Genomic DNA, 22,636 nt, shown 5'->3' on the forward strand with positions numbered 1-22,636 from the left:
AGGATACATCATGTACTATTCCTTAAATTACATGCTTTTGCTTTGCACCTCCCCAAGCATGTATCAATTTCTGAGGGTGCCATAAAAAAAAAAAAGTCAAATGATTGCTTTAATAAACATGATGAAAGTGCGTGCAGCTGTGGTACACCTCTCTGATATCAAGGAAGTGTGCTGACCAAAGGCTGTGTACAAGGGGGACATATCATCAAAAACACAATGTGAAGAAGACAACACAGGACTTTAAGAAAGCTAAAATGTGCCTACCTTCATGCTCAGTGAGAATTTCTCTGGGTAACCCTTCTAATTGTGGCCAGCAGAGCCTCCCTTGCAGTAGGTTTGTCAACAGAGCCTTATTGTCCATTGGTCACTCTCCACAATAGTTTTGAACGACTAAATTTCATGACAAAAATTTGTTATCCTTGCAACACTGCTGTTGCCCACCCTTTAATTTCTCTCGAGAACTATATGTGACAGGCAAATAAATTAGATAACATGTGTTTCTTCCAGACATTTTGTTTGTCATGTCCATTCTGCTGGTTTAGGCAACTGGAACAATTTTAACAGTAATAGACTGAGGGTAACTGATTAAGAAAGCAACTTCATCTGTGGTCATCACTGAAGCCAACTGAACTGTGCCCTTACCATGGCCTGGAAGGCTGCTGTGCGAACGCGAGGATCCTGATGGCGGCTGTAATCGCTGAGCAACGACGACAGGGCCTCAGGTCGGCCATCCGTGGGGAGCAGGTCACTCAGCAGGCGCAAGCACTTGCACTGCACTCTGTGGTTTCCATCTAACAGTGCCTGCAATATCAGGCAAGGCTCAGTGTAGCACATAACAAGTCAGCCCAACAGCTGACAAACATAAGTCCCGAATGAGTATGTCAATGAAGGGAGCGAGACTACTCACAAGTGTGAGCCGGTAAACACTAAAGGGATACCAATAGAGAACACAGTATTTACTTTCCCCAACATTAACTCCATTAGCATCGTTAGCTTGCTCACGTTTTACACCATGCTTCAAAGTATAATAAATATAATATATTATAATAATGTTCCTCTGGGCGCTTCTGATGGGCCTCAGTCTCTTCCACACTCAATGCATGCTATGTAGTGGCGGAGCCAAGAATTTTTTTTAGGACTGCTTGCACTTGACCAAGGGGAATACGGGGGAGGGCAGGTGGGTGTTGTCACATGTCGTTTTATGTCAGGTATGCTGTTACAAAAAAAATTCGGAAGGGGATCATGTGTTTGGTGTGCTTCTTCCACTGGCTACACTGCCAACGCTCTGGCCCGATTTGGTTGGTTGGTTGGTTTGGCTTTATGAATGGCTCATACCCACTATGAAAGACTGGCCAAGGACTACATGAGTTACTACGAAGATAACTGCCCACATAAAAAAATAATGCTAATGAGAAATTTTCTATACTAAAAGATAGTAAACTAACAATGTTTATAGAACTTACCCATAAAATCATCCTCATTCAGAAAGAAATCTCACAATGGCTGCACAGACATCCCTATTGCAATGTCTTAAAGAGGAGGGACCCAAAGACAGAATATCAGGAATGGAAAGGTTCAATCGAATACCATGAAACGGTCCTTCTAAAAGATTTTTTGTTAATGAGATTTGTTCACTTCACTTTTTTCACACACTCTACAACTTCTGTTGTCCACTTCCTGCCATCTCTGAAGCTGAATGCTCTTCATTAAGTGTATGCTCAGGTACCGGTTTCTTCCCTTCACAACTTCCTCAGACTCAGTTGCGTCTATGGCCAGCTTCACTTCCTGCCACTTGTTCTGCTTGTCTGTACCCAGTGGCGCATACCCATTCCAGAGCACTGGCCAGAAATATCACTTTTACTGTGAGCCACTCTTGCCATGAGAAGTAGCTTAATAGGCCGGAAAAGATGCAAACACGAAAGATGGGTGGCGATGCTGCCTTCAAGTTTTTGTACCAGCTCACTATGGCATCATGCATTTTGGCAGAGTCTACTCAGGTCCAGCTAATTTTTTTATTGTTAAAGATGGACTAGTACCATATTTTCTGGTGCATAAGTTGCACTTTTGTATAAAATCCCCCCCCTACTTTTCACAACTTTCGAAGAAAAAACTGGTATATAAGACACATGCGACACAAATCACATGTTGGAATATCTTCGTCGTAACTTTTCTACCATTCCTACTTCGGTAGTATTGACACTCTACGAAACCCTCGTTTCCTCAAAACTAGAAAATGCATCTGCCATTTGGGATAACAACCAAGCATCACTAACCCTAAACCTTGAAGCGATTCAAAATCGAGCAACTCGTATATATTATTTAACTATTATCGCCATTCCAATGTAACATATTGTTGAGTTCCGTGGTGAGGATGGGGATCGCTGACCTCCACCAGAATGTTGCGTGTGGAAAGACACAGACGAAGATGCTATTTACAGGCTATTTACACTGGAGCCAGGCAGCCAGGCCGACACTCACTCGCGCCAAGCGCACCGACCAATTTCATCGTCGTTCTCGCGGCGGCTCGTTTCTTGAGCATCGCTCGATGATATTGTAATACTATATATAAAAAAAAAACAGAACCTGCCAGATCTTTCATTATGCCGCAAATGTGCTTGCTTTTGCTATTCCGCAAGGTTTGTCACTCTTACCACGTGCTCAAGAGTCAACTTATCACTCCACCTTTCTATGTTTCATCCCATTCTGACCACAGATATAAAGTTGCCGTTCCATCCTGCCGAACGAACAAGTATCATGATTCTTTTTTACTCTGGACAAGTGTCGACTGGAACCAACTTCCTGCTTCCATCATTCAGATTGCAGATACATATTCATTCAACACAGCACTCTACCATGCTATCACTTAACATTTTCTTTTTTTTTTCTTTATACCATTGCCTGCATATTACTTTGCTTTATTATGTACCACTCCTTTCTGTAGTGCCTTCGGGCCTTGAAAGTATAATAAATAAATAAATAAATAAATAAATAAATAAATAAAATAAATAAATAAATAAATAAATCATGTATAAGATGCACCCATTTCAGCTCGTTCAGCATGATCAAACATGATCATGCATGCTTGTACACTCATTGCGAAATGCTGCACCTACCCTTTCAGGGCATAAATTTCTGTAAACAAGATTTTTACAAGCTGCAAATTCTAGCAGAATAAAACATAACCTAACGCTCTTCTTAGGTGGAGGAAACCAACGTTTAATGCCCTTCACTCGAAGTCCTTCAAAGCCTCATCCTCCAATGCAGTCAAAAAGTCCAGCCATGGCCAGCAGCACCACTGGGTTACAGTCACAGCAGTTAAAGAACTTGTGTGTGACATTGTAAGTATCCTTAAGCACATTGCTAGCATCTGGTAGACATAGGCAGTGCAACTCCTGCCGGACTGTTGAGACTTCACATAGTACACTTTAACTTCTCACACGAGTGACTGATGATGATGATGATGATGATGATGATGATGATGAAAAATTGTGTTTAGCAAGCAGAAGTTGGACACCACACAGTAACAACGAAAAATTGTGGTGCCTTTCTCTTATTTGTTGTATTAGTTCAGTGAGCTTAAAGTCCTAGTTAAAAAAGAAAAAGAACTACACCATAATAGCAAACTAGTATGCGTGGTCCTCAATCACAGACGCCACGATGGCAGCCTTTGCTGCGGCCACCACGCTGCAGTAGCCATGCTGAATACATGGAGAGCCCTCAGAGCTGACATCTGTCAGTCGCTGCTGTTAAAACAAGATTTCATTTCTTTCAGAATGCTGCTGTGCACAGTTCCTTGTACTCGTAAAAAAAGCTGAGCATATTTGTCGCACCAGCACGCTTGGTTTTATGCATAAGTAAGGCACACCAACAAAAATTTCGGAAAGAAACTTCATGTTATGCACCAGAAAACACAGCACATGTTATTCTAAAGAGCCAGAGACTGAACCAAAGTATATGTAGGCATGGTACCGAAACTCCCATAGAAGCCCACGCGTCCTGCAATGGCAGCATGTGGATAAAGCCCCTCAATGATTAAAAGCAATGCCATCTCTGCCGCCCTCCCCGCTACGCACTTGTTTCTCCTCACACTCTCTTGCCCCTCGATGGTGGCCCCCTCTAATCCGATGAATCACATCTGAATAGAACAATGTCATCGGCAAAATGCGAAAACACCCGTGCACTTAGATTTAGGTGCACGTTAAAGATCCCCAGGTGGTCTAAATTTCCGGAGTCCTCCACTACGGCGTGCCTCATAATCAGAAAGTGGTTTTGGCACGTAAAACCCCATAATTTAATTTTAATGTCATCGGCAAACCGAAGGTTGCTGAGGTATTCGCCGTCGATCCTTACTCCCAAACCTTCCCAGTCTTATAGCTTGAATACTTCTTCCAAGCACGTTGTGAATAGCATTGGAGAGATTGTGTCGCCTTGTCTGGCCCCTTTCTTTATCAAGGTATATTCCTACTTTTCTTGTGTAGAATTAAGGTGGCTGTGGAATCTCTGTAGAAATTTTCCAGAATATTTATGTGAGCGGTCTCTACTCTTTGAATACGCAATGCCTCTATGACTGCTGGTATCTCTACCGAATCAAATGCTTTTTCGTAATCTATGAAAGCCATATAGAGAGGCTTATTGTACACTGTGGATTTCTTGGTAACCTGATTAATGACATGGAAGTGATCCATTGTACAGTATCCCTTCCTGAAACCTGCCTGTTCGCTTGGTCGACTAAAGTTCAGTATTGCCCTTATTCTATTGGAGATTATTTTGGTAAATATTCTACATAATACTGGGGTGTAAGCTAAGCTAATGGACCTATAATATTTCAGTTCTTTAACGTCTCCCTTTTTGTGCATTAGTATAATGTTTGCATTCCCTCCAGTTTTCTGGGACCCTTGCAGTTGAGACACTTTGTATAGAGATTGTCTCCTCCATCTCTGATTAAATAGACGGTTATTCCATCTTCTCCTACCACTTTTCCCCGTTTCATGTCTTGTAAGGCCCTTCTGACCTCATCTCTAGTTATAGGAGGAGTTTCTGTATCCTGTTCATTACTTTTTCGAATTCTCCTTCGAATTCGAGTTCTCCTGTGTCCTCTGGGTACGGTACAGGTCAGTATAGAATTCTTCCACTGCTTTTATTATACCTTCGAGATTGCTGATGATATTACCCTGCTTATCTTTCAGTGCATACATCTTGGTTTGTCCTATGCCAAGTTTCCTTCTCACTGATTTCAGGCTGCATCCATTTTTTACGGCTTCTTCAGTCTTTCTCACGTTATAATTTCGGATATCCCTTATTTTCGCCTTGTTGATCAGTTTTGACAGCTCTGCGAATTCTATCTTATCTCTTGAGTTGGACACATTCATTCTTTGTCGTTTCTTTATTAGGTCCTTTGTTACTTGGGAGAGCTTGCCTACTGGTTGCCTTGGTGCCTTGCCTCCCACTTTAATTGCAGCCTCTGAAGCCAGCCTCGTTACGGTTTCATTCATTACCTCTATGTCATCATCATCTCTCTGTTCTAAGGCTGCATATTTGTTTGCAAGCACCAGACTAAATTTGTTTGCTTTTACCCTTACTGCCTCTAAGTTGACCTGTTTCTTCTTGACGAATTGTACTCTTTCTCTCTCCAAATTGAGTTGAATCCTAGCCCTCAGTAACTTATGATCACTGCACTTTACCTTACCTATCACTTCTACATCCTGCACTATGCTGGGATCAGCAGAAAGTATGAAATCAATTTAATTTCTTGTTTCACCATTAGGGCTTTTCCAGATCTACTTTCTGTTGCTACGTTTCCTGAAAAAGGAGTTCATTATTCTCAGCTTATTTCTTTCTGCGAATTCTATCAGCATCTCTCCTCTAGCGTTTCTAGAATCGATGCTGTAGTTGCCAATTGCCTGTTCACCTGCCTGCTTTTTCCCTGCTTTTGCTTTGAAGTCACCCATTACTACTGTATACCAAGTTTTTAGTTTTCTCATCTCTGACTCAACATTTTCATAAAACTGATCTACTTCCTCATCGTCGTGACTGGATGTTGAAGCGTAGGCTTGTACTGCCTTTATTCTATACCTCTTATGAAGTTTGATTATGACTACTGCTTCCCTCTCATTAGTGCTGTAGAATTCATCGATGTTGCCAGCTATGTCCTTATGGATTAGGAATCCTACCTCGTATTGCTTCTTATCAGGGAGACCTCTATAGCAGAAGACATGGCCGTTATTTAGCAGTGTATAAGCCTCACCAGTTCTAATCTCACTAAGGCCGATAATATCCCAAACAACGTCTGATAGTTCCTCAAAGAGTCCTGCTAAGCTAGCCTCACTCGACAGAATTTGGCTGTTAAAGGTTGACAGGGTTAGTTTCCATTGGTGGCCTGTCCGGACCCAGAGATTCTTAGCACCCTCTACTGCGTTACAGGTCTGACCACCGCCTTCGTCAGGTGCTCCGCAGCTTCTGGGGACTGAGGGCTGTGGTTTAATTGTAAATTTCATCAGGGACGTTGTGGCTGAACACTACACCAGGGAGGCCAATTCCTGTTGTGGTGACGGAGCGTCTTTGTTCAAGCTTAGTGGGCCTTCCTAATTTGGTTGTACAGTAAAACCTAGTTAAACCGTACCCACTTAAAGAGTAGTTTCGTTTTAAAAGTAGTAAAGTCAAATCCCCGACTCAGTGGCCATTAAAGATAATGGGTTTTGTATCCGCATAAACCGTACCAGCTTATTGCGTACGTATCGCCTAACATGCAGTGTTTCCACTTTTCGTCGCTCCAGCATGGCGATGCGTCGTCTCCATTGGGCGGCCCGGCAGAACAACAAGCCTCAGAAATCAGCACAACGGCCTCCAAGCGCCCTGTGCGTTTGTGCATTAAGCCACATCAACATCAACATCATTTCGGCACCATGCTATATGCCGTGCCAGAGAGCGTTGTGCTCTCTATCTATGCTCTCACAAGCAATTCGCGGGCCTGCCTACCTGCCTGGCCAGCTGGCTGGCCTTGTGCTGGACACGCTTGTCGCTGGACGCCTGCAGCCCAACACAGTGCAGTGAATCAACCAGGGCAGCTAATACGGCATGTGAGGTCTCTGTGCGAAGCAGTGCGGCAAGGTCCTCAAGTGCTGCTGCAGGTTCGGGGGCACCCTGCCGACACACCAGCTGGCCCAGCACCGAGGAGAGCTTGGCACGAGCTGTTGTCTCTTTCTCGTTGGAGAAGTGCTCCAGCAAAGACTTGTACACATTCTGCACCTCTTCTGACTGCAGCAACAAAGGGCTATTTTACAGCAATTACACATTCCTAATTGTCCTGAATATGTCTTAATTGACATGGAATACAGGTCTGGATTGGCCTAGGGTCATCATCATCAGTGTACATTTTGGCAGACTGTATAGCTTTCCTTAAAAAAAAAAAAAAACTGCAGTGCTTCGGTAAGGAAATTAAACCACATGCACACAGGCTCACATCGATATATCTAGAGCCTGCTAGAGAAACACTGCTTTGGTGAGCAGTGTACCTTTACACATTAACATTTAATCACCACTGAGTCATCAGTGGTGATTACTCGATGTCCTTTACTCAATGCATGTGATTTACAATGTACGCATTGTGTAACTGCTAGGCATTGCTAAATGCAAGAAGCACACTCATATGAGCTATCCCTAAATATATCATGTTTGCTAAGCATGTTCATGCATGGCACTCAAAGTGAGCACGTAAAGGACCCCGAGTTTTTGCTGTCCATGATTCGCTATACAAGTGCAAATTCCAATTCCTCCCATGCCCTCCACTGCTTTAAGCCACAAGCTGCTTTCATTCAAACAGCCTCCTCTACACAGACTAAGTTATTCAGGATAATGCAGAGGGAACACTCCATATCTCTGTCTTTTCCCTTAGTCCAAGCAAGGACAAAGGGAAGAGACGGTGACACACGTAGCTTTGGCTTTCCCCAGCTTTTTCATTGAGATAGCAATTATATGGACACGACAAGTGCATTTCTGCTGTCGGTGCCGCCGTGAGGTTCTGTATAAAGTCCAAGGGAGAAAAATTGCCACTGCACGCCGTATGTGCAAGTGAAAGCATGCAAGGGTGAGCCAGCGATCATGGCTCAATGTCACACATGAAAGGGAGGAAGGCGGGGAGGAAGTGCGCCGTCTTCTATCGTGCGTGAGGCTCTAAGGGGCACGTTCTTTATGCTTTTTATACGTTCTTTATGCTTTTTCTGATTCCTTGGTCCATAAAATTTTGTGGGCCATGATCACTGGCTACGTCAAAAACTACAACAAAGCACTGCCATTGGTCTTCAAAGGAGACTTTAACATTGACCTACAAAAACTGGTCGTTACTAACATTCAATGGAGATCTTTCTGGCATTCTCTTTTAATTTTTCTTTGAAGTCGTGAGAAATGCAGTGAATATATGGGATCATTGTAACTTTTTCTTTCCTTTTTTTCGCGGTCACAGGTGAAGCCAGTGTGATGTTTCTCACATTTACTTTTTGAAAGGACATGCAAACAAGGCTCTTGCAGAGCATTCGTGAAACATATTAAAATGGCTCTTTTTATAACTTTTGATTGTGCTTGTAGCAGCATCGGCGTCAAGGAAGATGAGGAGAATGGCAGCTGGCTAGAGACAGGACATTGCCTAGGAGCAAAGAGGGTGCGTGGCTGAAGAATGACTGTCACCTAGGGCATTCTGCTCAGTAAAAAATACGCTCCTGTTTATTGTGGCTCATTGTCATCACTGATTCTGCCCGCCACACGCTCAGTGAAATGACAGCAAGGGCTTGTTGGCACTTGGCTCGTACCTACAGCATGTCGGGTCATCATGAAGAAAGAATCTGATATCAAAAAAGCTAATACTTCCATGGTCAGGCATCTAATGTGTTACTTTGGATGGGGCTCAGCTTGTCTTGACATTGGTTAGTATGTTGGCAGTTTCAGATTCGAAGGAAACAAAACGGCAGTCAAGTAATAATAAATATTCATCAATGTATATAAAAACCATAGTTGCATATGACTAGTCAAGGCACGAAGAAATTTCTTTGTCAAGTTGAGCTAAGAGAAAGTGACTAAGAACTAGTGCTAAACATGATCGAATCAACACAACTTGCTTTTTCAGGTAACACCTGCTATCCCACGCTATAAAAGGTGTCAAAAGGTGAAGGCCGTCAAAAATTTCAGCACTCCAGAAATAGACAGAGACACCATACAAACATATTAAAAACATTTATCTCAAGAAAAGATTCTAATGAAGAAAAATGAACCACAAAGTAAACTCCCACACCCTAAACTCTACACACACACACACGAAAACTTCCCAAATATTGTATATTTGGAATATTTATATACAGGGTGTTTCAGCTAACTTGAGCCAAGTATTAAAAAACATAGGGGCTACACGTGTTGAATTGCCACAGCATTGTTCTGAGCCATATGGAGCACGTCATTATACTTTTTTCAATATGCCAAGCTGGCAAATTAACAAACATTGCTTAATTAACTTTTAAAATATTTACTCTAGTGGAAGATCTTCAGCACAAAAGTTGTAGTGCTTGTTCAGAAACATCGGATTATTTAATCTATGCAAAGATAACTGCGCTGTTTGATTTTTTTCCAGTCTTTCTATAAAGTGCGCAATATTCAAAGAATAACACATGGCTGCCGGCTAACACGCCACGCTCTTAGTGCCCTCAATTGTAAGTTGAACAAATTAGCAAAGGCTGCTCCGTGCACAGAGGTCTATTGAACGGGCTGTCGGTGACTGCGATGGACCGGAGGCAGCATGGCTTTTATCTGCCTTTCATCACACTGTCAGCCTCGCCCCTTCTATTGCCTTTCTTCATTGGACCAAATAGAAAAGAAAAAAAAGAAAGCCTGCACTGCGTCAAATGCTGCCTTCGGTCCCATATCGCATTCGCACATGGCAGCTGCTTTTTCGTTGAAGAGTTTTTCTTAAAGCGGTACACCCCTTATGTCACTAACGTCCATCACAGTCACCGACAGCCTGTTCAATCCATCTCTGTGTGCGGAGTAGCCTTTGCTAATTCGTTCAACTTAAATTTGAGGGCACTAAAAGCGCAACGCATTAGCCAGCAGTCACGTGGTATTTTTTAAAATTTCGTGCACTTTAAAGAAGGGCTGGAAAAAAATAAACAGGACAGTTATCTTTACATAGATGAAATAATCTGATGTCTCTGAACAAGCTCTACAACTTTTGTATTGAAGATCTTTTGCTAGAGTTCATATTTAAAAAGTTAATTAAGCAATTCGGTGTCAATTACTCACCTTGGCGGATTAAAAAAAAATATCATGACATGCTCCATATGGCACAGAACAATACTGTGGCAATTTGACACGCCTAGCGCCTATGTTTTTTTTTTTCTTTTACATACTTGGCCCAAGTTAAGTGAAACACCCTGTATAATAGGATGGTAACCTAGAGATGGACTGTAACAGGATATTAGTTACTGTTCTTAACAAAAAGCTGAGCAAGAAGCAGGGTCTCGAATTAATTGAGGATGAAAGGAAGCATGTCCATTTTGTGCTTTGCCGGTCACTCACAACATAGGCTAAGCAGTTCTAAAACACCTTCATTCATAACACTGGCTATGCTCGTGAAGCCAAGGCAGCAAACCTGTTCATGCATTCTTTGACACATGCCAATAACCCAGAATGTGGCTATGAATAGTGTGTAGAGAATGTGCTGGTTGCCCTATATAATGGCACAAGGCACACATAATTAGAAAACAGTTGCAGATTGGCTCCTTGGGCAACGTCGATCACCATTCGACGTTCGCTCCCGTTTTTACCTTGTTCTCGTTTTGCTCATCGTTTTGCATGGAGGGCTCTGTTGACCGGCGTTCCCGCAGCGCCGCTCGGGCAGCGCATCACGCCAATAGGAGCGCCGCCGTAATGCGCTGCACCAGTTGCGGCTACTGCTTTACGTTACAGGAAACCTTCAGAAGGCGCGTCCCAACTTCAACCAGTTTTTGCATTCGCAACTTTGAACCTGATCTCAGCTGAGCTACGACTGGAAATAACTTTTATAAACCATTCTGACTGGAAGCAGCTGGGTAGTTTCATTCTGGCAACGAATACGACGTGCATCATTTCCAAACGCGCATTCGGCATATTCAAAAAACAAGACGCGCGATCTTCGAGCAGCTGTATTATGGCGAATTCGCCCAATTGCATCGGCGAGCACCGGTGCGATTCGCCGAATTTGTCATTACACTTGCCGGTGTGAGCACAAAATGTTACTGCGACGCGAAGCCAGTTAATTATTACAGAAACGTACAGTACGTGTACTGCAACCAGTCGCGTGAGCTTTGGTGGTTGTAGTACCTGTGTCGGCAGGCACTCCGATAACTGAATCAGCATCATGATCACATCCGACGAGCTGCCTGACTGCAGAACTTCGGCGACATCGACAGTCCTTTGGGGTGCCGGCTTCTTGGATATGCATAACTTTTTCAGTGGTTTAGGCGGCTCCTCCTGGACAAAAGTGAAAAGACCATGTCAAGCAAAACATGCACTTCCGTCCGAAACCCACACAATGAGCTTACTTGCAGAACTTGACTAAACTCGGCTAATGCTCGTTTCTTCAATACGGCGGCCATGGTCTCCGGTTTTCACGCAGTTTTCAGGTTTTCATGTCATAACTTCACGGCCACGCTCGCAACTGCAACCATCACAACAGAGGTAATGTCATATCTCTAGCCAGGTACCTATAGCCTTTTTGTAGGAAACTCTATGCCTACATCCATTGAGGCTCTATGCATCATAGAGTTTCTCACTACTCACTATGATAATGTAGTGAGAAACTCTATGCTATGCATGATAGAGTTGTATCAGATCACGGCCGGTCTCTAGGAGAGCGCGCGCTTTCCTTCTTACGGCTTTCGCATTCGCCGCGGAAGCAATGGGAGTTTTTCTCCAAGAGTTATGCCTTTCGCCGCCGCCAGGGGCGCGACGACCCTACTGCTAGGTAGAGTCACTGGAAAAATTTTTTTCTGGAAAAATTTTTTTCCAGTGACTCTAACTGCTAGGGACCGCTCTCTGCCCGCCTGCTTCTGCGGCGGCGGGCGGTGATCGCCTGGTTTCGTGCTGTTTTTCCGCTGCTTCTTGTTCAACGATTCACCGAAACGAAAGAAAACAAAAAGCAAATTATTTATCTACATGTCAGCCAATAAGTTCACACGTGAACGGAGTTTTCATAGAAACATCAAAGGTCCAATCACTCTCGTTCCTGAAAGGTATGACAGGGAAATGACAGATGTTGCGGTCTGAAATGCCGAAGGTCGTATTTCGGTCACTTTCTTGCATGTCTCAAAGTCCATGCCGAAGTTAAGTGCTGGTAGAGAATTTAGTTAATGCGAAGATTAACGGAATGGTTTATGGGGGTTTAACGTCCTAAAGCGACTTGGGCTATGAGGGACGCCAATGTGAAGGGCTCTGGAAATTTCGACCACCTGGCGTTCTTCAACGTGCACAGACACTGCACAGTACACGGGCCTCTAGAATTTCGCCTTCATAGAAATGACTCAGTAGCTAGCACTCCAACCACTGAGCCATCGCGGCGGATTCATATAAGTTTCAATGCCGCCATATTCATTGCTTTCTTTTTCTCGCCACGTTGTCAGGAATAGGGGGTATACCGTCTCCTGACTCGGCTACCTGACGACGCCATTGTCGCCGCTGCTTCCGCGAACGGCATTCCTCGCAGCTGCGTGTCGAATTATGTCTCGAATTCCGACTCATCCGCCTTTATGTTGGTTTTCTAAGGATCCTCCCAAGGTCCGAATTCGCCGATCTTAACAATGTGCAGAAAAGCCTGCCTACTTGACTTCCCTCTTATGCGCGAAGCGCCAACGTCACTGTTGGTCTGCGCTTGCTTTTTTTTTTTTTTTTTCGAGCCTGGCATATTTCTTTTGGACGGGGAGTGCTCTCATCGCACTGTGTGCCGGCAGGCAGCGTGGCCTTTAGTGTTGTGAGTGCTGGTGCACGTTTCTACCCGTTTTTTCCACGGATTAAGTTATTTGCTGTACGACAGTGTTTATTGCCCGCCGTTGATCATCCAATTAACGCGGCGATGGTGTACTGCAGCGTACCGCTTTGCAAGTCGCAGTTGGGTAAGACTCGGGGCGTTTCTTTTCATCAATTCCCGAGTGATTCAGAACTGTTTGCAAAGTGGCTCAAAAACATCTCCAGAGAAAATTTCGTCTTCAACGACAAGTCGGCATCGAGTGTGGTTTGCAGCCGGCATTTCCTCGCGAGTGACTACGTTTCACAGTGCCGCATAAGAAAACTTTTGCCTGGTGCTGTGCCAACCGTGTTCGATGAGTACCCGTGCTACCTGGTGCCCAGTGTGAAAAAGCCTCGCAAGAAGCCCGCAGACAGAACCTGTGTAACCTGGTCGAAAGCCGCGTAAGCGCAAAGCGGAATCGCAAGAAAGCACGGACATTTCCGAGCTGCCAGATGACTATTCTGCTAAGAATCCTAGCATCTCTACTCAGACTATAAATAATGAGGCAAAGCGAGCAAGCGGGTATGTATCCCTGATTGGAAGGCTTCGGAAACAGGTTGCTTACCAAAGCTCAAAATGCGGCAAGATACAGCAACAGCTTGACGCCGAAAGAAGAATTGTCGCCTTCTATCGTGGGAACAAAAGGCATGCGTCAGTTAAGAGAATTGTTGGCGATGCCGGAAAGGGGGACAAAAAAGCCACCTTTCTTTTACATCAGATAGACAGCTATGGGCAGAAGCGACCAGCATATTCAGAAGAGGTACTAAGGGAATGCGTTGGGTGTGGCGCTTTCTTTCGCTTAAAGGATACGACCACGCTCGGACGTCTCAGGTGCTTACACTTCCAGCCAAATGCACTCTTCAACGTTACGTGGGGCCCAGCCCAACGTCGTCAGGGATGAGTGCTGCAATGAGGGAAAGGTTGACGTATGAAGCCTCACTGCTGAGTACCAAGCAGCATATGGCTACGTTAATAATTGACGAAGCCAGCATCAAGCCAAAATGCGTTTATGACAGAAAATCTGATGCAGTGTTCGGCTTCCGAGACAAACCTAATAGTGACACGTCTTGCAGTTCAAAGGAAATCCTCGCAAATTGAGTCTTATGCTTTGTGCTTCATGGCATCTCCAGTTCTTACAGAATTCCCTGCTCGTACTACTTTACTAAGCAGCTCAGCGGGAGAGACCTATATGCGTGGACTAAAGAAGTGATAGCCGCAGTCGAGTCATGTGGCTTTTTGGTTGTGCGCATTGTGACGGACAATTATTCTTCTAACACCACGATGTTTAAGCTTATGGGCAATGGCTGCCTGTCGACAGTAGTGAAGCACCCACAGGATCTTCATCGAGTAATTTTCTTAAGCTTCGACCCCTGCCATGTCCTAAAAAACATCCGAAGCCAGTTTCTTGAACGCGAGCTGACAGACAGAATTCCTCCTGCGGAGAGGTGCCAACTCCATTCTCACCAGGAAACTCAACAGTGACCCCATTGAGGCCCTCTTCGGAAAATTAAGAATGATGTGCGGAGGGAACGACATGTTGGATGCGAGAGCTGTAACGGCGGCACTTGACCACATGCCAAGACTGAGTCTTCAATTGGCAGCAGAGTAAAGACACAATGCGTCGACGCCGAGGAAATGATTTCCACTCTGCCGCAAGCAGTCTTTGAAGAACTGAAGCATTTCAAGGAAACTCCTGTCACCTCATCGCCCTCTGTCACATACTCCGGTTTAACTTACGTCGCTGGATACATTCTCAAGTTGATCAGTGACTTCGGATGTGACGCTTGCAATATCCTTCTTCAAACTAGCGAGAGGACTGGTCCTCTCTACACTCTTCTGCAAGGACAAGATTCCAGTGGACTGCACTACCCAAAACCAGAGTTTGTTGCCCTCTTGGACAAGGTCGTATATATTTCTTTGAAAAAGTTGTCTTGCACCTGCCACGCACAAATGTTCTGGAAATACTTCAAATGCTCATTCAGCCACAGCTTGAAAACTCGCCTTTGCTCAGTTGTTCAGAAGGAACCGACAACAGCCATGCCATGAGGTCTGCTTCTTTGATATCTGAAAAATTTCTCAGAATACTTCTTGTTAACTACACCAAGAAAGTCACCGACAGGAACGAGAAGCCGGCTAATTATGTGCATAAACCATCCAGGAAGCTTTTCAGGCTGTGAACTTTTCTTCTTTTTGTTTGGCGCTCTTCTCACTTCCACAGCGTTGTTCATGCCATTTTCTTTGATGGGAAGTTGTTGATCACTCATGTACTAAACCGACTGAATCTGCAATAGATGTGCGTCAGTAGCGATGCTATAGATATGTAGAGTGTTTCAGCCAACTGATATGTTCTGAACGTAAAACATATTGAAGTTATGGATCTGAGCGCACCGCATTGGACACCTTGAATTTAACTGTGAATAAATTAGTTTTCGTTTCTCTGAATCCGTCCAGCGTCATGAATTCATGCTAAATCCGCTTTCGTGCAAAACAAAAACGGCAGCGCTTGAGATTTCAGGAGCTATATATTATACGCTTCGGAATTCTTAGGAATCTGTCCTATAAACGCTTCAGGTCGCTTATAATTCTACACACTGGTTAAAACCCGTCAGTAGGCAAACTGGAGAGGCTGAGAGATTTGTTTCTCTCCAAATTTAACGGGCAGAAAGTGTTGACGTGAGTGTACCAAAGGCTCATATGCGACCATGCGGTCATACTGAAGAAGAGCACGCGATGGCGCGCGGTAGTTATTCTGTTGTTTATAACTCTTAGCTGTCAAATCGAAGAGGCTGATTGCGCGGTCTTTGCATAATGCATAGGGGTGAAATATCAGGACCTGACGGTTACCACTCACGCGGGACGGACTTGGATCGGGCGCGCGTTCTCTTTCCGCGTGAACGGCGGTCGCCGCGGCGGAGCAGTGGGGCAGTGGCGACCCCACCGCGGTGCGGTGGGAGGCGGAAACAGACCCCATTGCGAAGGCCGTAAGAAGAGAAGCGCGCGCACCCCTCGAGACCGGCCGTGATCAGATATGCAGGCATTAGCATGCATCAAAAAAACCTATACACGGCCTATATATATTTTTTTCAATGCCTGCTCAGTAACGCCATAACCGAGGAGCGCTAATTTCTCAATAACCCATGATTTTTTTTTTTTTTAGCACAGAGAAAGGTTTTAGAATCAAAGGAGCGGCAGCAACACTTTCTGAAAGTTGTCCTTGTCCTAACGACAATATTAAATGTATGAAATTCCATAAATTGTAACAAACTTTAACGAATGTTTGAGAATGTGGGCCCGCTGCAGCTGCTTACTGACGAGCTCGAATAAGCAAGCACGCAAAAATTACGCCAGAACATTTGCCAAAATAAAGAGGGCGATGTAGCGTGCTGTCCTCTTGCGTCAAATATAAAAACTGCACGAGGGAACGAGGGTAACGTATTTTTGGGATGCAACTGAGGGCGAGAGTTCAAATCCGTCATTTAAAGCGAGGTTTGCCGGCAAGTGAATGCCTACCACTTGATACAAAATGGAAATAACCGACAACAATTTGAGCACGCTCGCCTCATACCTCCAGCAAACGCTTCAGGTGGACGTGACGACTCGTCGTAATGCGGAGAAATTTCTTGAGACGATAGAGGTGAACCAAAATTACCCTGTTTTGTTGCTGCACCTCGTGGACAAAGCTGACATCGACATGGTGATTCGTGTGGCCGGTGCGATTGCGTTCAAGAATTATGTGAAGCGTCACTGGGCGGTTCCCGAAGACGGCGCTGACCGAGTGCACCCTAGCGACCGCAGTGCCGTCAAAGAGATGATCGTGGGCCTTATGCTGCGCAGCCCTGAGCAGCTGCAGAAACAGCTCAGCGACGCCGTCAGCATCATCGGCCGTGAAGACTTCCCAGCTCGTTGGCCGAACCTGCTGCCCGAAATGATTACCCATTTCCAGAGCGGCGAATTCCACATCATTAATGGGGTGCTGCGAACTGCGCATTCTCTCTTCAAGCGCTACCGCTACGAGTTCAAGTCGCAGGAGTTATGGACCGAAATCAAGCACGTCTTGGACAACTTTGCAAAACCGTTTACAGACCTGTTCGTGGCTACCATGGAGCTGGCCAAGACTCATGCCAACAACCCGACTGCGCTCAAGGTCATATTTAGTTCTTTGGTGCTCATAGCGAAAGTATTCTACAGCCTTAACTATCAAGACCTGCCAGAGATATTTGAGGACAACATGAACATCTGGATGTCACATTTCCTCACTTTGCTGACTGCTGACAATAAGGTGCTGCAGACTGATGAAGATGAAGAGGCAGGACTGCTGGAACAGCTGAAGTCCCAGATCTGTGACAATGTTGGTCTCTATGCCCAGAAATATGACGAAGAGTTCCAGACGTATTTGCCTGGCTTTGTGACCGCCGTTTGGCACCTTCTGACGACAACCGGACCGCAGGCCAAGTATGACATTCTCGTTAGCAATGCCATCCACTTTCTTTCAGCTGTTGCAGAGAGGCCCCACTACAAGCAGCTATTTGAAGATGCTAATGTTCTCGGCTCAATTTGCGAGAAAGTTATCATACCAAACATGGAGTTCCGCACAAGTGATGAAGAGTTGTTTGAAGATAATCCAGAAGAGTACGTCCGCAAGGACATTGAAGGGTCTGACATCGACACGCGGCGGCGGGCTGCCTGCGACTTAGTTCGTGCACTGTCAAAGCACTTCGAACAGAAGATCACTGAGACATTCTCCCAGTATATTACAGCCATGCTGCAACTTTTTGCTAAAGAACCAGCACGAAACTGGAAGAACAAAGATGTTGCTATCTACCTTGTCACCTCAATGGCTGTCAAGGCACAAACTGCAAAACTGGGTACCACACAGACCAGCTCACTTGTCAATGTGGTTGACTTCTACCAGGAATTTATTGCCCCTGACCTTCACAATGAGAACCTGACTGAGTTTCCAGTACTGAAAGCTGATGCAATCAAGTACCTAATGGTGTTCCGGAACCAGCTGCCTAAGCATATGATTCTTCAGAGTCTGCCCCATGTGGTCCGCTTGTTTCTTGCACCGAGTTATGTGGTTCACACTTATGCTGCTAGTGCTGTTGACAAGTTCTTCACCATGAAAGACCCGCATGGGAAGGCCGTGATTGTTGCCGCTGACATAGGGCATATCTCGGAACAGCTATTGAAAAACCTTTTCCAGTCTTTTGCTCATCCAGGCTCTGCTGAGAATGAATACATAATGAAAGCAGTGATGCGCACATTCTCCCTTCTGCAGGAGAGTGTGTTGCCTTACCTCAGTCAGCTGCTTCCAATGCTTACGGCCAAACTCGTGCAGGCTAGCAAGAATCCCTCAAAACCCCATTTCAACCACTTCCTCTTTGAGACACTCAGCTTGTCCATAAGGATTGCCTGTGGAAAAGACCCATTGGCAGTGACAGGCTTTGAAAGCAGCCTGTTTCCTGTGTTCCAGGATATTCTTCAGCAAGATGTGCAGGAATTTGTCCCTTATGTTTTTCAGCTGCTCTCTCTCATGCTGGAATGCCACAGTTCACCTGTGCCTGACCCATACATGGCACTATTTCCCTGCTTGCTTGCTCCAGTGCTTTGGGAACGGCCAGGAAACATCCACCCACTGGTTCGTTTGCTGCAGGCATTCATTGAGCGGGGTGCTGCACAAATTCTGGCTGCTGATCGTCTGATGGGAGTACTGGGCGTCTTCCAGAAGCTTATTGCATCCAAGACCAATGATCATGAAGGATTCTACATTGTGCAGAGCATCCTTGAGCACATGAGCTCAGATGCCGTGGGCCAGTACATAAAGCAAATTTTCCTGTTGCTCTTCCAGCGTCTGCAAAGCTCTAAGACGACGAAATTTGTGCGAGGACTGCTTGTCTTCTTTAGTTTGTATGTGTACCGGTACGGCGCACCTGCCCTCATCTCCACTGTGGACAGTATCCAAGCTAAGATGTTTGGCATGGTTCTTGAGAGGCTCGTCATCAGTGACGTCCAGAAAGTCACAGGCCAGTTGGAACGAAAAATTTGTGCTGTAGGCATCACCAAGCTCCTTACAGAGGCCCCTGCCCTCATTGATGGGGAATACTCACAGTTTTGGGGCCCCCTGCTACAGGCACTGATTGACCTCTTTGAACTGCCTGAAGATGACAGCGTGCCAGACGATGAACACTTTGTTGAGATTGAGGACACTCCTGGATACCAAACAGCTTACTCGCAACTGATCTTTGCAGGCAAGAAGGAGCATGACCCATTCAAGGGAAGTATCCCTGATGCACGGTTGCATCTTGTGCAGAGCCTGCAGAAACTTTCAGCTGCCTGTCCTGGCCGCTTGGCACCTCTCATCAACACTTCACTGCAGCCAGCAGCCAACAACTTTCTGCAGCGCTACTTTCAGATGGCCAATGTGCAGCTCCTGTGAGCATTGGCCTTCCTTTTATGTGTGTGGCTTCTGTACAAGAATTGAAGGCTAGCTATGTCAACTGGAATGTGACCTGCTTAGCACTGACTGCAGCTTAGCAGAGTTTGCCAAAGTGCTCACAGCCCTGATGCAAAATATTTGAAGCCCAATTTCCACTTGTGAATGTACGTAACACCATGTACTTCATTGGGCTGGACTGTTGTTAATAATGTACGAACCTTACATCTTTTTTGTTTCTTTATGAAATAGAAAGTGTCCAAACATTTTTGTTTAGTTTGTGCTTAATTGGTAAATGAAAAACAGGCCACATTGCAAAATCTACTTATGAAAATTATAAGTTTTCATTAATGAAAATGAGAATTTGATGACAGAATGCAGAGAACAATGCGGTCTTCCAAGTAATGTAGCCCATAGCAGAAAGATATGTGTCTGGCCACACGTAAATTAACCAGTTTTGTGGTAGACTAAAAGCAAAACACTTAGACCTGCAGGCGATGTGAGGTATCTCTGAGTTGTCTCCCATTTTGTGACTGCTGCAGGCCAGCAAATGAGTGTAGCGAGAAGTGCCTATAAATGGCTATGCTCCGGGCAAAAGAACTAATGCTATTGAAAGAAAGTGTGCAGCAAGAAAATTTTTTTTCTGCACAACAGTTACCCAATCCTCTCATTCTTGAAGCCAGTGCCGCAACTGCATATTTGGCGCCATTAAATGCCATGAGGACAATGCTTATGGCAAGTTTCATATTTAAGTTTGTAAAATAAACTGTTTAGAAATGCTAACAATTGCATAAAAAAGTATGAGTGCATATTTTAAACAGATATTGCTTTTTTGCCTGTGCATGCTTGTGTGTGTAGAATAATGCTGATTGCATGTGTCCTTTGAGGATGTCTAAATGAAAATTTCAGCTTAGTGGCTTCCAGTGTGTGAAAAAAATTACTTCTTTCAATGGTTGCATATTAGTTCAGTCACCTAAACATGCTTATAAACGAACATCGGTAATAAGAATGCATTTGCTGGTGCACCAACTCTTTAGAAATTGGTGCTGACAGGCATCTCTTTACCGAAACGTACAGTGCGCGCCACTGCGCGTGGTCGCCACAATGGAGTCTCCCGAACCGGCTTGTTGTGTGAAAGGTAGGCAAAACGCTGAGAGCAAACTATGCAAAATATGTTCTTATAGTGTCTGTATAACCAAATAGCCAGCATAACGATCGCACGGGTTCGCAGCAACCGACTGCGCGTCTGCATGCATGTCCACGTACAATGTTTCACTTTCGCTGCGTGCGCGTTTTCGCACCGTGCTGTGAGCTTTAGGCCGCAGAATGAGCATTTGACAGCACACAAGCAACCATTGTTGCGTGGACGCTATCAGGACTGTCCAAAAATAATTTCGTTATAGCGACCAGACACCTACGGCGACTGTGATGTGCTGACGTGACAATTCAATCTTTTTTTTTTTTTTTTATAAATTCTTGGACGTTTTAATATTATTTCTCAAGTTGCGTCGCACTGTATGCATGTTATCGGTCTTCTCAGCACGCGATTTCCCGCTGCTTCTTTTTCGTAATCCATTGCGTTAATTCATAACACAAACATGACCATATGCCACGTCTTTCTTTAATGTGCTTCTTACCGCTCCCTTTCCATTCCAGTGACCTTGCCAGTATCTAGCATCAACATAGTCATAGACTAAACCATCATGACATTAGCCGGGCAACGGGCATGGGCGAGCGTCTCAGTGCGCGTTTGCTACTACTCACCGAACATTGCAGACTCGGTGCCATCGCAGAAATCATCCTCGCATCTGTGCTTGCTGCATACCAGAGTTGTAGCCAATGGTTGTTTGCCAGTTCTAAGTCTCGCGAGCCAAGTTTCTCGCAGCTTGTCCTTCGGCTACGTGCGAATAAGGCTGACACCGGGCTCCGTTGCGTATACGTCCGGCACTGCAGCACCTCGCACTATAGCCTACCATGCTGCATGTCTCCAAAGGCAGTCGCTACCTATTATAGTGTTTTCAAATGTTGTCAAGTAGACACCCAAGGCGGGAAAGCCTCGCCACTTAATCAGAATTGCCAGCGCAGGTGGGACTTTAAACTTTCGTATTCAGCTCCCTTTGGCGCTTCTGAAGAAGCCGGCGTACCTGCCGTGTCCACGTGATCCCTCATGTCACGTCACGCTGACGGTGGCGCCAGCTTTACCAGTAGTGGAGCTCGCCCCCAATAGGTGGTATGCAAAACCTGACATCTATGATGTGTCTCTGGCACTCACAATCACTTCCACTGCATGCAGCCAGCAAAAGCATGGCCTTTGAGATCTGCATTTGTTACCCAGAGAGAGCCATCTCTAATGCTTTTAATACCATTAAAATTCACCATGTGGCAGCATGTGAATAGTATTTCGATAAGGATAAAGCACTAAGCACTCAGTGACTTAAATTTGGCCATCAGCAACTTATTAGATTCTACTGTTGTTGAGACTGGATTTCGTGGTCTGGAAGTTAGGCATCACCCAGAGCATCCCTCTTAGGGTAGCTCGTCAACACTACCAGTGCGTCGCACAGAAACGAAGAGGGCCCACACTCTAAAAATGGTTGCACCCTTTGGGGTGTATATTTGCCACACAACAGTAATCGTCATCTGTCTTGCCCGCATTTCCTTTCTTGAAAGCGCTGCGCTCGTTACTTTCCTATTGAGAATGCTCTGTCATGCTGATAACGCGCATGCTGTTCGTGACTTGGAAGTACCGGGCCCGCAGTGTCAAAGAAAGGAAATGCGTACAAGACAGATGACGATTATTGTTGTGTGGCAAATATACACCCCAGAGGGTGCAACTGTTTTTACTGTGCACACCGTCACCCGTGCCTTCATTATGACAGTTGCTCTCTTGCTAAGAAGTAACGAGGACATGTAGTTGAAAGGACTGAACAGTTTATTCACATTGGTAGCGGGTAAATTAGTTGATGCAATTCTGATGCAATTACGTTGACTTCGCTTTCATTCAGTCTTCAGAGCAAAGCCTGATAGTCATTTTGCATCTCGGAAGAATTTTTAGACGAAGAGACTACAAACCTGTTCTTGTGTACCTGTTCTGGTACACCGGAACTACATTGGTGTGCCTCAGCATTCCCTCCTTTGCTGCCGGCAACCATACATACACACATACATACTTACATACATAC

At 45.0% G+C, this 22,636-nt stretch overlaps 2 protein-coding genes across 3 annotated transcripts in view; one reads left to right on the forward strand and one right to left on the reverse strand.

The window, feature by feature from the left end:
* The window catches only part of IntS4 (integrator complex subunit 4), a 78,553-nt gene extending 66,837 nt beyond the window's left edge, over nt 1-11,716 (reverse strand). Inside the window, exons 1-4 of one of the 2 annotated variants that reach the window (XM_050189955.3) lie at nt 11,562-11,716; nt 11,341-11,490; nt 6,976-7,254; nt 643-801 (exon numbers count right to left, since the gene is read on the reverse strand). In XM_050189955.3, the coding sequence (XP_050045912.1) occupies nt 643-801; nt 6,976-7,254; nt 11,341-11,490; nt 11,562-11,615 (642 nt within the window). In that variant the 5' untranslated portion in view covers nt 11,616-11,716. The remainder of the gene's footprint in view (nt 1-642; nt 802-6,975; nt 7,255-11,340; nt 11,491-11,561) is intronic. The other variant, XM_055077477.2, reaches the window with a different exon arrangement.
* Nucleotides 11,717-15,831: 4,115 nt separating this feature from the next.
* Cse1 (chromosome segregation 1) lies at nt 15,832-19,722 on the forward strand. The gene has a single exon (XM_050189954.3). The coding sequence runs from the start codon at nt 16,545-16,547 to the stop codon at nt 19,455-19,457; it is 2,913 nt and encodes a 970-aa protein (XP_050045911.2). The 5' UTR covers nt 15,832-16,544; the 3' UTR covers nt 19,458-19,722.
* The last annotated feature ends 2,914 nt before the right edge of the window (nt 19,723-22,636 follow it).

The sequence above is a fragment of the Dermacentor andersoni genome, chromosome 2 (assembly GCF_023375885.2).
Source record: "Dermacentor andersoni chromosome 2, qqDerAnde1_hic_scaffold, whole genome shotgun sequence".
Lineage (NCBI taxonomy): Eukaryota > Metazoa > Arthropoda > Arachnida > Ixodida > Ixodidae > Dermacentor > Dermacentor andersoni.

Bases quoted from the DNA above. Each gene is read 5' to 3' on its own strand.
- Cse1 (XM_050189954.3), top strand. From the start codon at position 16,545: ATGGAAATAACCGACAACAATTTGAGCACGCTCGCCTCATACCTCCAG.